Raw genomic sequence first — 13936 nt, forward strand, 5'->3', positions numbered from 1 at the left:
ACTAGCTGCAATGGCCTGCGACAATAAACCACTGACAAACAGAAGAGAATACAATATATATGGCAATGTCCCGTTACTCTGGCCCGGGTTCCCAATCTCTAGGAGCGGGACCATTAAACCCTCCCTGTTCCAGTTGTGTAGACAATGACTGGAGGATATTACCACCTCATTATTCTGGGCCCTGGAAACAGACTCTGTACATGAGCAGTGAAGACTAGTACACTCTGTAACTTGCACGTTTGTGGGTGCCAGAGAGCAAGCAGCAATGTTCTCTCCCTGAGCTGGAAGGAGCCAGAAATAAAGTTTCCTTTTCCTCTTGTTTTTGTGGTTAGGTGCTTTCCTGACGTTACTATATTTAGGGATTGAAGGATTTGTTCGATTTCATTGTGTCATATGTTCTGTGTTTTGTCTTTTCTATTAATGTCCTATAGACCGGCCGGCCCACATGCACTGGCTACAGCAAATCACACCATTTGTGTCTCCAGGCGGAGGAGAAAGGACAAGCATAGTGGTTATATGGAGTAAAATATCATTTACCTTTTTCTATACTACTTTATTCCAGAATTACCCTAGGTTCAAACTTGCATTTGGGTTTCTGTTTGAGTGGAGTCCTCTTGGGAACCCCCAAATGGAAGCAGTACCCACAGACCCATAGACTATAATGGGGTCTGCCGGGTTTCTCTGCACAATCAGAATGGGAAACAGATTTCCCCAGTGGAGAGCAGGCGCATGTGTGAACCTAGCCTTAGTAGTACAGCTCTATTTAAAGGGGAGCTCCAGTAAACATGTGCTCCTCCTTACATTTTTTTTTTTTTTTTAAGTTATCTGGCTTTTCTGTTTGCTAATATAGTTGGGATTTGCAGCATTGACCTAACAATTCGTTAATACATCCAAAGAAGGGGCGACCGGGGACAGCAGGGTGCCCCAGTGTTGGGAGCTCCCCTATAAATTTAGTTTATTAGTTCATTATGGTAGATTATAAAATGAGGACATCTACATTATAATATAAAGGTTCCATTGTATGATTTTAATACCTATACAGGCGTCTATGTGGACCATACATACTGATTCTCCATCTGAGAGACCTTACACCATAGTTTGTAGCAATGGGGTAGGACAACCTCTGTTTAAGCATTTACCTTAAATAACCTGCAGCACATTCATACAACTTCACACTGCAGCCACATTTAATAGGATAGATAGGGGCACAAACAATTGTGTAATATTAATGAACTGTGAAAACTATAAGGGGATTACTGTGTAATACATATGTCAAAGACTATTAACACATCACATAGTTGGCACATTATGTAGGAATGTAAAGATTGGAGTAGCAGGGCAGCTTGTGCCTCCTCACAGGACTCTGTATATAGATCCTTATTAGTCTTAAAGCCAATCTACTTTTTCCTTAACAGTGAAAAAAATTCACAGCGTAACAAAGAGAGCTTGTCCATTTCTGAAACCGCCGTGCGCTGGCAGAGGAAGCACGGGGGATGGGGGGTGTAGGTCGGTGAGCTTGCAGAATTTGGCAAGCTACCCTGAGGTTTGCATTAAATTTCTCTGCTTGATAAATGACCTGAAATATATAAAAAGGCTTATTCTATGAGAATGGTAGGTAAGAGGACAGATATACAGCTATAAATATTAGCAAAGCAAATATCAGTCTTCCCAAAGTTCACTGTTGAAAGAAATATCTAAAGCACAACCTCATATTGGGACTTATGGGTAAGACTATAGCAGGGGTCCCTGGATGCCTCAGCAACATCACAGTCTCTCTTGGCAGTGTAGTCAATAGTTGTGCAGTGTGACTACAGTAGACAGAGCCAAACTCTTCACCAATGAAGCGCCATCACCTGGACCTGTTAAGTGAATATATTATGGGGCTGCATTAGGAGTAGTTTTCTCATATGCACCCAGGATACAGGCACCCTTTATGGTCTCTGGATTTTGTCATTGTAAAAATTAGAGACTGGTTGTGATGGCCACAGTCTCTGATCTCTACACACAAGGTGTACAGGCCGCATTCATTCCTGTTCCTATATACAGTGATTTAAGTAATACTAGTTATATTAAGTAATCATTACAAATGCAATTTCTTAATATAAAAGTGTGTTGTGATATATATATATATATATATATATATATATATATATATATATATATACACACATACACTGTTTCTTAAAAAATATGTTTAGATATGGCAAAGCTATCATTTTGCGGAACCAAGCTAAGTAATTCTTTTCTTTTAGTACTGGAGGTAACTGGTTATCATCATAATAGTAATAATAGTAAGGGCACACATTGAGGTTTTTGATGCAGATTTTTGACGCAAAAATCAAGAGTTGATAAGAAAGAAAGAAAGAATGTACCATCTGTCTTTTGCCTTAGCCATGATGACAGAATTGATTATATATATATATATATATATATATATATATATATATATATATATATATATATATTTCTCTTGTGTACAGAATATGTAATTTCGTCTCTTATATAGTGGGGGAACTAGTATCTGGGGTCCTATCACTCAGACACCAAAGCTTAGAGATCAGTCTTGCGGCTGACGTACCTCCTCTCGGCTTGCACACCATGTCTCGCATTACACAAGGATGCTATTATAGAAGGTGAGGCAGCCTGTCAATGCCATCCTTGTAAGGTGGCTGACTGTGTATTTGCACAGGAACAGCTCACATACTCCACATTTCTCCCTTACATGAAAGCATTTCCTGCTTCTCCCAGCTGGCACCAGACACAGCAAAGCTAGGATGAAGCAATAAAGAGACCAGGAGGGAAGGGCAAAACAGGAGAGTAAGGAGAGATCTGGAAATCCACTGCATAGATCAGAACTGCCTATTAGGTAGAGTCTTCCTTTGATGACAATTTTACTCCACCACCACCATCTATATGCTCAATACCATGTAAACCCCATTTGCTTCAAATATAAACTTTGAACAAAATCGTCATTTGTTTCAGTATATTTATGGCAGATATTAGAACTCACATGAGGGTAAATCACCCAGCTTTTCCTAAGCCCAGAACAGCAAGTGTGACTAGTTATACAGACATTCAGAAAAAGAGTTAGAGTGCTGCATAATTAGGTGGTTTGCCATTCAGGATCCTGGTAAAGATGTGTGACAACCTCTATTCAAGCTGCAAAGGAGGCCATGCTGGTGGCCACAGCAGCACTGTGAGAAGAAATGAGAATCAATAAGATGGTTATTGTTCTCTTCAGTTTTGAAGTGCTGCTTTATGATATATAAAGCAGGTAAAGTTTTTATGAATAAGTTATGAGATATCAATAGACTAAGTTAGAATAAGTACATCGCTATAATACAGCCGCCATAGACTTCCATGGGACTCTAGTATAATACCGTGGAACTGATCTGCAGCACCAAACAAAACAGATCGACAGTTAAAGTGTCCAACCCCTATATGACCACATTCATGACGACCCATTGACTAGCATTGTACTATAGTTTGATGTGGATTGTCAGGAAATTTGCCACTTTTGAACATGGCATAAAACTGATATAGCATTCACTTATCTAGACACTCATGTTATATACAAACATATGTTTTTATTGCACATGAAATTAAGCAGATCAGACCATTACAAATCTCAGATAATTGAGTCCTAAACTGCTGCAAATTCCAATTTTGTTTATTTTATAGATATATATGTATGTATATACATAGCATAGTTTATTATATACACTATGTACAATAGCTGTATCTCATTACAATTATAGAGAGAAACTAAAAAAAAGTACAAAATGTAATAAATCTATACAGCAAAATTAAATGGGAGCATCAGAGCCTTCATGTTTTCTGGATTTCAAAAAGCAAAAGCAGAGGAACTGGTTGAAATTTGCAAAAGGATCATTGGAAGCCATAATAATAAATTTGTAGCAATCCTGATATATGTGGGATCTTTATAATATTTCATTTAAAGCTCCATATCTGAATATAACAGAAAAATGTATTTTCTAGCCTCATACACTGGGCAGTATAAAATATATGTGAAATCTGGAAACCATCAGCAAGTAGGTCGCCTTCTGCTGATTTTTTACTATCTATGTGTGAAAAAGGCATGTCCTGTACTGTCCTTAAACTGTGGGTTTGACGGACACATTATTTTATCTGTAGAACCTTTTCTGGCATAAATATCCCAAGCATTTCAACACGGGATATTCTTGTATTAATGAGCAGCTCTGAAGGGGTATTAAGATGTTAAAGGGGTTTTCCAGCCCCACATGAAGCTTTCATACTGATGACCTATCCACCGGATGGCAGCCTCTAGGTGGCATTTTAGGGTATGTTCACACGGCGGAATTTGTATTCTGCGTGTGTACATTCCACACGGCTAGCCGTAACGGGATACCGATGCAGTGCATTACGGCGCGGCATTACGCTCCAGATTAGGCCCAAATGAATCGGTAAAAAACTGCTAGTGGAAAAAAGAAGCTAGCACCTCCCATTGAAGTCAATGGGAGCCATTTTTGGCAGCGGATTTTGAGGCGGATTCCGCGTCAAAATCCGCTGCCAAAAAACTCTGTTGTGACACACCCTTACGGGGAACACAAGCAGGCTGCTCCCATTCATGTAATAGGAGTGGCGCAGCAGCTCAACCACTTTATAGAGGTGATCCCAGCATGTTGGACTGTCACTCCTCTCGCTTAAACTGGAGCCTTCACAGACTGTACCTGTTCACTGTCCATTGCACCAACTTCTAGAGGCTGCCAGAACCGCTGCTCTATGTCAGACCCCCCCCCCCCACATCATATACTGATGACCTATCCTGTGTATAGGTCATCCGCATGAAAACTTCATTTGGGGCCAGAAAACTGTTTTAATAGACCAATCAGACTCGCGTCCCATTCGAGACAATGCACTCTGTAACTTAATAGATACCATCACATGATATGATTAATAACCTCTATTAGCAGCTGCTAACCTCATTCTTGATGCTGTCCAGGTAGCAACCTTTTTCTATGCAGTATACACAGTAAAACTGAAAAAATAGATGAAAAAAAGCAAAAACATACTGGACATATATAACGAAGAAAGATGTTAAACAGGATTACCATGTGCCTAATATGAATCACTTTTATTACAGAATTTATACCTAGATGTGATGTTAGTTACATCCAAATATTCATATACTAAGGATGCAGACTTATCCAAAAATAGCTATAATGTCAGGATCTTACAGTCTTGCATACAGTACTTGCCTTAAAATAAAGGTGACATCTGTCTGCGGCTGCATTATCTGAAGACACAATGGCAAACTAAGGCTGTGCATTTGCATTAATCATAAAGCGGCGGTGCTGATATTGATAGATGTTATATCTGCTTAGAATCATCGAAATAAAAGTTATCCATTATATGTGGGCAATACTTTCAGTGACCGACTGCTTCACCCTAAGCGTGAGAAGGAGCGGTATTGGAAGTCTTTCCTCCCCGCTGTGCTTAGGCTGTACAACCAACACCGGCCTAAGCGGAGATCACTCCATACAGAGAACTGAAAGATCCTTAAGTTGTGATATCCCTTCTACTATTTTCTTTACCTTTTTGTCTGTACCTACTGTCACTGTACTGCCTCTACTATGGAGCTTTTGCATTTATATTTTGTATTATCTATGCTGATGTAACACACTGAATTTCCCCATGGTGGGACTTAACAGGAAAAGAAATGTTACGGTGCTGGATATGATCTGTAGGAACATTTTTAACAACTTTCCCCTGAACAGCTTTTCTCCTGACCTGCATCTTATGACATAGAATCACCTATAGAGAAAAATCTAATTTCTTTAAAGGCTCTTAAGGGGTCTTTCCAAGATATAAACAATGTTTTATCTATGGGTTCAGCCCCTAGCACACTCTCTATCCATATAATGAATGTTATGGCACCTTCATTATGTACATAAGCACAGTGCCACAAACATGTGTGGTGGTGCCAAGTAGTGCGGCTCAGTCTTGTTCACTTGAATGGGATTTAACAGTATTACTGGCACAGCCACCAGTATGTTCACACCACTGTGCTTGTGCAAACAATGAAGACATGGTGGGGCCCCAGGGTTCTGTAGGACAGACTGATGATGTTAAAATCCAAAAAGAAACCTTTTCAAACTGAATAACTATATAAGACCCATTGTAAATCTCAGGAGTACAAGGACAGGCAGATTGTCTCCCAACGGCGAAAGCAAAGGTTAGATTTTAACCTGTGAAATCCTTAGTTTCCCTGAGAGATAAGCAACACTAGGAACTGAACAGGCTTGCTTACTATGGAGTTGGGGAAGGTGGCAGACAATCTATTGGTCAGTTACCTTATGTGTCTGACCTTACACAAGGTAAGTAGTGACCCATAACACTAATCTTCCTCAGATTGCTTCATGGCAAAATGATTACAATACTGAACAGGACTAGAACGGGAAAAGCGGCAGGAAAGCAAATAATGAAAATGAATAGTAGTTTCCTACAGATTTTGGTTGTCTGGCCCCTTCAATCCAGTCTCAGTGAACAGTTGTTATAGAGAACCTACTACAAGAAGCCCACTGAACAGGCGCCTTTTACCCTCTTATCAGTAATTTGCACAATTACGACCAGCGTGTCTCAAGTGGTGCAGACTGGGTTGCTTTCCTCCGAATTCAGATCATATCATATCAGTTGAATTATGGAAACTGGTGCTGAACGGAGGATTTCTCAAATTATTCTTCAGACGCAGTCTCTGATTATTCTTGTCCAAAACCTTCTGTTTCCTCAATGGCAAAAAGCAATTTCTCCTTCAGTTGCTCGTAGCTCTTGTAAGGAGGCAAATCCAATCTATTAAAACTAAAGAGAGAGGCAGAAACAATGAGAAGTATTCCTCTGTTAGCTGTGGTATCAGCCTCCCTATTTTCTGGTGGCTTGGACAGCCCCACCCATGTTTTATTTCATTAAACCATTAAAAGGGTCTTCGTTTAGAAATGGCTATTGAGAGACATGGATATCATGAGACATGTATAATAGCAGTTTGCTGAACTCTTACCAGGTGTGACTTCTAGGAAGCCAAGTGTCTTTCCCAACCTTATCAATACAGAACTTCTGATGTCCATTGCTACCTGTAAGATATAAGACATAACCAGCATGGTTAAAGCACGGTAAGGTGAGGAAAACTTAAGACCAGGGTTTGTCAATCGGAATCTCATAAATTCCTTTCAAGGACAACTACCGTTATAGGGTTTTTCCTTCACATATCTTTATGGTAAATCCACAGAATATGCCATAACTGAATGATAGATGTATGACAGGCAGGAGTTATGGAAAAAACACAAGTGCAAATGTAGCCACCTTTACATTGCAGTCGATAAGGGGCACTGTTGCACTACTAAGGTCCTTAGCTTGAACCCAGCCAAGACACCATCTACATATAGTTGTTATATTCTCCATATTTCTGCATGGATTTTCCTCTGGATAGTATAGTTTCCTCCCAAACGCCAAGAATATACTGATAGGAAATTCAGATTCTAACCCTACTAGGGACAGTGAGTGATGTTGTCTGTAAAGTACTGTGGAATATGGTGGTGTTATGGTGTTATATACATAAGATCACTGCACCCTGTTCTGGTTCTCCCAAGAGTCCTAGAAGGGAAACTTACACCCATCACACATTTATGGCATATCCTGTGGATTCCTTGCCACATTGCTACACTAGTATTGAAAGATTATTCTGTATCATACAAATTACACTGTAATTCCTCTGCCTCCTTTGCTGACACTCCAACTCTCAGTCATATGACAAAATTCAATCTACCCTATGGACCTGCAGAAGACGTACAGATTAGTCAGTGATGTCACAAAGAGCAGGAGAGGCATTGTGAAAACTTCCGGCACCCCAAATGTAATTGTTAGGACCCGGTGGACCTGCTTATATGTTAGTAGGAAACCATATCTAGTGCAAGGAATGCACAGGTAAGCTTCATTTTCATTGAATAACCCCTTTACTGTAAATGTGAACACTAACCAATCAGTTCTGAAAATCCTCCAACTGGAAGGCGGCATGTTCCAGTAACAAACTGCAGCAGCCGGATCCGTTTCTCATTGTCCATTTCTTTGACGACCTGTAAGGAAATGTCAACATGAACAGCAGAATCATGTACAGATGCATATGGAAAAGCTACTCTCTACAAAAATAATATCAAAAAATAATAGGCAAATCAAAGATAAGGGGTGATCTCAAGATACTTGTGGAGTAGATGAAGCTTTACTAATATGTCAATCTGCATGGATCTGTCTGCCAAGACCCCTGACAATTGCTAAAATTCACAATTGCAAAGCACTACACAACTTCATCTAATGTTGGATACATTTGCCTTTATCCAAGCAGTAACATGGATGGTCCAGTATAGACAAGAACTGTTCAAGAATCTGCCCTGTAAGTGCCATGCTCAAAAAGAAAGAAGAAAAGACACCAAGTGGCACATCATGTGGTAATGTTTTACAAGGGAGAGATATTAAATATACCAAAAAAATGGCCTCTCACTACAATACAACTGTTGACAGCAGAGGGCATCAGAAGGAGAATAAGGTACCAGAGATCACCACCAGGTTTTCAGTGTGAAAAACTGAGGAGACCCAAAGGTTATGATTTTAACCAATAAAGGGAGAACCTTTTAAACCAACCTATGTGATTGTGAACCCCATTGCTCTCAAGTGTGCATACTGTCCTCTCCACCCTGGGTCCCCACCTTGGCTTCTTCCACTGTAAGAGCCATGATTAGGAGGGAATACATCGATCTGACCCTGCCAACCAGATATCAGTGGCATTTTATAGCCATATGCCACCCATGCCTTTCACAAGACAACTTTCAAGCCCCCACCACACACCACCAAGTAATGTATAGAAATATAAGTAACAATAAGATGCTGCTGGCCACTTTTATAGTTCACACACTTTGTTTCTTGACACTAACCTGCCAGAACCACTGGACCTGCTTGCTGTTTTTGGTGTAGTGCCGGTAGATTGTATTTTTCTGCCAATCATTGAGATCAATCTCCTGCATCCCACAGAGCATCAGCTGAAACACAGAATAAATGTGTAGAACCAGTATATTCCACTTTATTGTTCAGATTATTTTGAAAGCTCACTTATCAGGTATCTCACCTCCAGCTCCTTCTCATCAAAGTAGCGCAGCCATTCCAAAGGAGCAACTTCATTGAAGCCATCTAGAAAAGCATTGGTCTGCTCCTCAACTCCACGAGTGAACCTCCAGTCGGTAAGAAGCCTGAGTGACAGAGAGATAAGACATAATAAACAACTTGCAAATATCCAAACCAGTCACTGATAAAGAAGCAGTAGATATACAGCCTGCATACGTTATAAACTCTTCCTTGTTCTCCTCTGTTACTCGGATGTTCTCGCCGCCTTCTTTCAGCTTATGAGAGGTCACCTCCCCTAAGATCTCCATATCTTGTACAAAATAAAGCTCCAAGTCACACTCCTCCAAATTATTTTCCCTAAAGTGAAAAATTGAGAGAAACTCATGATAAAGGTCTGCCATTGAAAATCATCGATGATATGAATGCTATAGTCAAAGGGCCAATAGAAAATGGTCAGTTGGGTGGGCACGAAATGAAGCTCATAAAACCATTAACATCATTGAGACTACATCTTGCTACCCAGTAGGCCATATTGTGGGCTGTACTAACACACAGGCTTCCAACATATCAATGTCTTAAGGATACTCCTTAGCCTGCATTATCAAAAATTATATGAGCGCTTATCTGGGCCCTTACATGGTTTGTCTTCTGCTCATCTCCTACTCACACCCATCAGCCACCCTCCCCCCCTCCTTTTTTTCCCCACTCTTCTCTCCTCCTCGTGCTCTTCTTCTTCCATCCTCTTCCTTTCCTCCTCTTTCTTACTATTTCCGTACCTACGCTGGCCGGACTATTTCAGGAGTCTACCCTCATTTCTCCGTACTGCTTTGTTTTGTTAGTATTGTGTTTCTTAGATTTTTTTTGTCTGTTCTTTTGGTCTATTTCAGACCTTGTTGTATTGTTATAAAATTGCAATAAAAATTTGAATTGGAAAAAAAATTATATGAGCATTCTATGGCCAGACAGGGTCTTTGAATTTGCAGTGATGCAACATCTGACACCAAGGTTTGCACTATAAGAAGGCATTAAATAGTACCACTTTGACACTACATACACCCATAAGACAGAAGAAATGCTATACTTCTTTCCTACAGTTACAGCACTTACTTGATCCACATAATGGAATTGTAGAATTCTGGGTCAATGGATTCAAGATCTTTCAGTGTTGGTTTCTTGTTTAGCATTCTTTTGTAGAATGGTAAAGTGAATCCTGTATCTATGAACTTTCCATGGTAAAGAGCCTGAAGAAGACAAAATCATAAAAAAGTTATTTTTAGAAGAGGCAAGCCAGAATGCCAAAGCAGTATTCCAAGCCTTCTCTACTCACCATAGCTATAAAGCGCCCAATGAAGCGGAAGTAGGTAAGATGATCAGGATTGATGGACGAAGCTGGGTTTATCTGTAAGCAGTAGTTGTTTTTCCCAGCGTATTCAAACAGGCAGTACATGGGATTTAGCACTTCGTGGGACAACAAAAAGAACCATTCCCTGCAGAGAGATACAGGTGATGAATGGAGGAAGAAGTAGGAGATGCAAGGGTAGTAAAAATAGAAGTCTAACATGACTGACATCAATAAAAAACAAAAACAAATATGGAATCATCATCCAAGTTGTAATCCTGGAATACAGATTTAGACTGTTGGGGGATCCCAGAGCAACAGAGAGAGCAGTGCATTCATCTGCTTATCAGGTTAAAGGTTTAGGAGAAGTTGGCTCAATGTTGAGAGCCCCCCATATCCTGTCCGTGGTTCTACCCTGTGGTAGAACAGCCTGACGTAACCTACCATAGGGTAAAACCACTGGGAGGACACAGAGAGAGAGACAGAAGAGCCAGGAGCCATGGAGAACACACCAGTCAAAAGAGTAGGTAGGATGCAAGAATTCAGGTCAAGGTGCCAGATGAGAACCATGAACCAGGAGAAAATAACAATGTCTAATACAGTTGAGCTGAAGGACAGGAGACATAAAACACCCAAAGCCAATGTACCAAAGGAAAAAAAATGCCCCAAGGAATAATATGAAGAATGGATGCAACAAGGTTAAACTGTAGCTGCACACTAGTCATATGTTCATAAGTGACGTATGTATACTTGCACTATATCATTTTACATCTTATCAGTTGATAAGGCAGCTATGACACCCAAGGACACCTAATTTACCTAATTAGGACCCGTGTATTAGACTCCTTGGGTGTCTTACAGCTGTCTCAATAACCGAACCCCCACATGCCCCCTGTGACTCTCCACTCACATTGTAAGCCCAGACCTGAGTCACTTTCAATAGTTTTGATTACTCTCATTAATGTATACAGTAGAGAAGGCATAGCCTTAATAAAGTACAATACATCCTTAAATAAGCTACAGCTATACTGTCGGATCATGTAAAGTAGTATAAATATTTAATCTTTAGTTACCTGGCAATACCTCCATAATCCAAACCTTCCTCACCGCGCATTATGATGTAAAGACGACGCCGGAGATCATACGGTTTCATGTTCATGATCTTAGATAAACAGAAAAAACAAAACTCAGTTAATACCCGTAGTCCACTATGCTATTCTATACTGTAAATAAAGGATATCAGGTGGAGAGGTCATATAGTGCTTGTATCATCCAATAAAGGATATCAACATATGCTGGCCGGACAGAGGTTAAAATACTCTTTTTTAGGTTCTAGTTGGTGAATTAAGTCCTATGAATACATTTGGAGGAAGTGGCGGGAGTTTTTTCCAGAAGTATATGCCAAATTTATGCAAAATTATGATGCATACAGAGCCCACAATGTAACACACTATTATTTCAATATACAAATAAAGACATGATTTTTCTACTGGATATTGATTGTATATACAGTGATGTAATCACATATACCCAAATACAAATTTATTTCCAGGCAGGTGGAGGGCCCAGTATTGGGGACCAGCAGCTTCAATCTATGTCTATAGATGGGTAACAAAATTATATTCACAAGGATCCAGGATACAATGGATTTGTTCATTGTATGGTAAATCTAGACTGAAGCTTGTATATTGTCTCATGTTACCTGCTGGAAGGAGTCCTCGAATAATGTCTGCCTGGATACGCTGATTTTCACATGGCTCGGGAGCGTATTCGACTTGAATAAAGAAAACAAGAAGAAAGTCAGTACAAATAATATACAGATTATATATCATAACATGTCGCCTATACAGGCAATCACTGACAACTATAGTATAAAGACAACTGATACATCCATACGGATGGTTGGTTTAGAGAAATAAGTGGGAGGAAATGTGTCAGTAAACTTGTGGGTTGGATATTTATTGACTGCTGCTGGAGATTTTCACAATTGTCATTTTAAAAACTTACATGGCACAGGAAACGAAATTGATGGTACTTCCATCGGAAGCTTCGGCTTCTATCATACGCTCCTGGAGAACCCCCGGGTTTGACACTAAGAAGACAAAGAGGCCATTTTACATCGGTCATTCATTACTGTGAAGTGGAAAGTTATTTATTGTTTCTGATTGAAGAGTATTTCACTTGGATCTCCAACTGGAAGTTCAGAGATCCCAGCACCCATGATCCAAGGTTTATCACATAGTTCTTTGATTTGAGAATCTCCTGACATATTTACTTCAATAGGAGGATACTATGAACAAACATTTCAGACTGATTGTTCCTTATCTCAGGTAGTATACAGTAGTCTGAACCAATGAAAACAAACTAAACCTTCATATATTGTGCTGTTACATTGCACCGTCTGTATGGCTCTATCCATCTGTCTATTCTCTGTATTGTATTTACCTTCTATTAGAGAAACAAGCACTTTGCACCTACCCAGAGTCAAATCCAGGTCTTGGGTCCTTAAAGGTTGTGGTACGATTATTGTGATCTACGAAATATCTGATCCCTTCATTGGTATATTTCATCTCCCATCCTGGAGGAAGCGCTGGTTCTTGGATCATACTAGGGAGGAGAAGGAGATGGTTTAGATCTCACTCGATACTCATGGATGCGCTACTGACATGTACACACTGTAATGACATTTGGATCTATTCACACTACATTTCCAGGTATATTTTTGAGAATTTTTTAATATATATCTCTAACGTACAGTATGCTCAGTATAGCCATAAAGAGGCATGTATTCCCACAAGCTCCTATATTAGAAAAAGAAAAAAACAAATAATGTGCATTCTACTTTTTTTTGTGGGATACCCCTGTATGAAGTGCAGCAGACTGTGCTACTCTATAGAGCTGAAAAACTGGATATACCAGGCTAACAGAGAACATTTTAGCTTCTGTTGGATGAACAAGGGCCTCTGGATATGTTTCACGTATAAACAAACACTGCAAAAGCAATGTGAATGCAGCCTTATGTTGTTACAATTTTCAGCTTTTTAGTGTCCTCTCCCTATATCAAAACTATTCGTGAGCTCACCCCTGTGTCCGTGGGTCTTCCCATTGTGTGGTACGCGTGTTGTGATTCACGTAATACACTCTCCCGTTATCTTGACGCTTTTCTGAAAGCAAATAGAAGTGTCAATGAGAAGAATGACTCCTACTTATCTACATCACAAGAGATCTGTATACATTGAACCTAAAGAATAGGGGACAAGAATTTGATATTATTACATTACTATGTAATCACTGAATGCCAAGTCTGAAAAACTGGTGTAGCTTAATGCCCACGATGTGACATCTGAGCAGCAAGTTACACACCTAGCCATGGCCATACATCTGGTTATTTGACAGGTAAACCTACAAGGACGATATAGGCGTACACAAGCAAGCAGTCAACTACAAATA

The 13936-nt window shown here is 39.8% G+C and overlaps 2 protein-coding genes across 3 annotated transcripts in view; both read right to left on the reverse strand.

The window, feature by feature from the left end:
* Nucleotides 1–13936, reverse strand: part of NFAT5 (nuclear factor of activated T cells 5) — a 380479-nt gene that overhangs the window by 210063 nt on the left and 156480 nt on the right. The window lies entirely within an intron of this gene.
* The window catches only part of WWP2 (WW domain containing E3 ubiquitin protein ligase 2), a 35505-nt gene continuing 26352 nt past the window's right edge, over nt 4784–13936 (reverse strand). For both annotated transcript variants that reach the window (XM_075282009.1, XM_075282010.1), the window contains 13 exons: nt 13569–13650; nt 12965–13093; nt 12494–12578; nt 12189–12260; nt 11560–11648; nt 10475–10634; nt 10255–10388; nt 9364–9504; nt 9152–9272; nt 8961–9065; nt 8012–8108; nt 7037–7109; nt 4784–6840 (listed from right to left, as the gene is read on the reverse strand). In XM_075282009.1, coding sequence (XP_075138110.1) covers nt 6741–6840; nt 7037–7109; nt 8012–8108; nt 8961–9065; nt 9152–9272; nt 9364–9504; nt 10255–10388; nt 10475–10634; nt 11560–11648; nt 12189–12260; nt 12494–12578; nt 12965–13093; nt 13569–13650 — 1388 coding nt within the window. In that variant the 3' untranslated portion in view covers nt 4784–6740. The remainder of the gene's footprint in view (nt 6841–7036; nt 7110–8011; nt 8109–8960; nt 9066–9151; nt 9273–9363; nt 9505–10254; nt 10389–10474; nt 10635–11559; nt 11649–12188; nt 12261–12493; nt 12579–12964; nt 13094–13568; nt 13651–13936) is intronic.

Source organism: Leptodactylus fuscus, chromosome 7, assembly GCF_031893055.1.
Source record: "Leptodactylus fuscus isolate aLepFus1 chromosome 7, aLepFus1.hap2, whole genome shotgun sequence".
NCBI classification, from domain to species: domain Eukaryota; kingdom Metazoa; phylum Chordata; class Amphibia; order Anura; family Leptodactylidae; genus Leptodactylus; species Leptodactylus fuscus.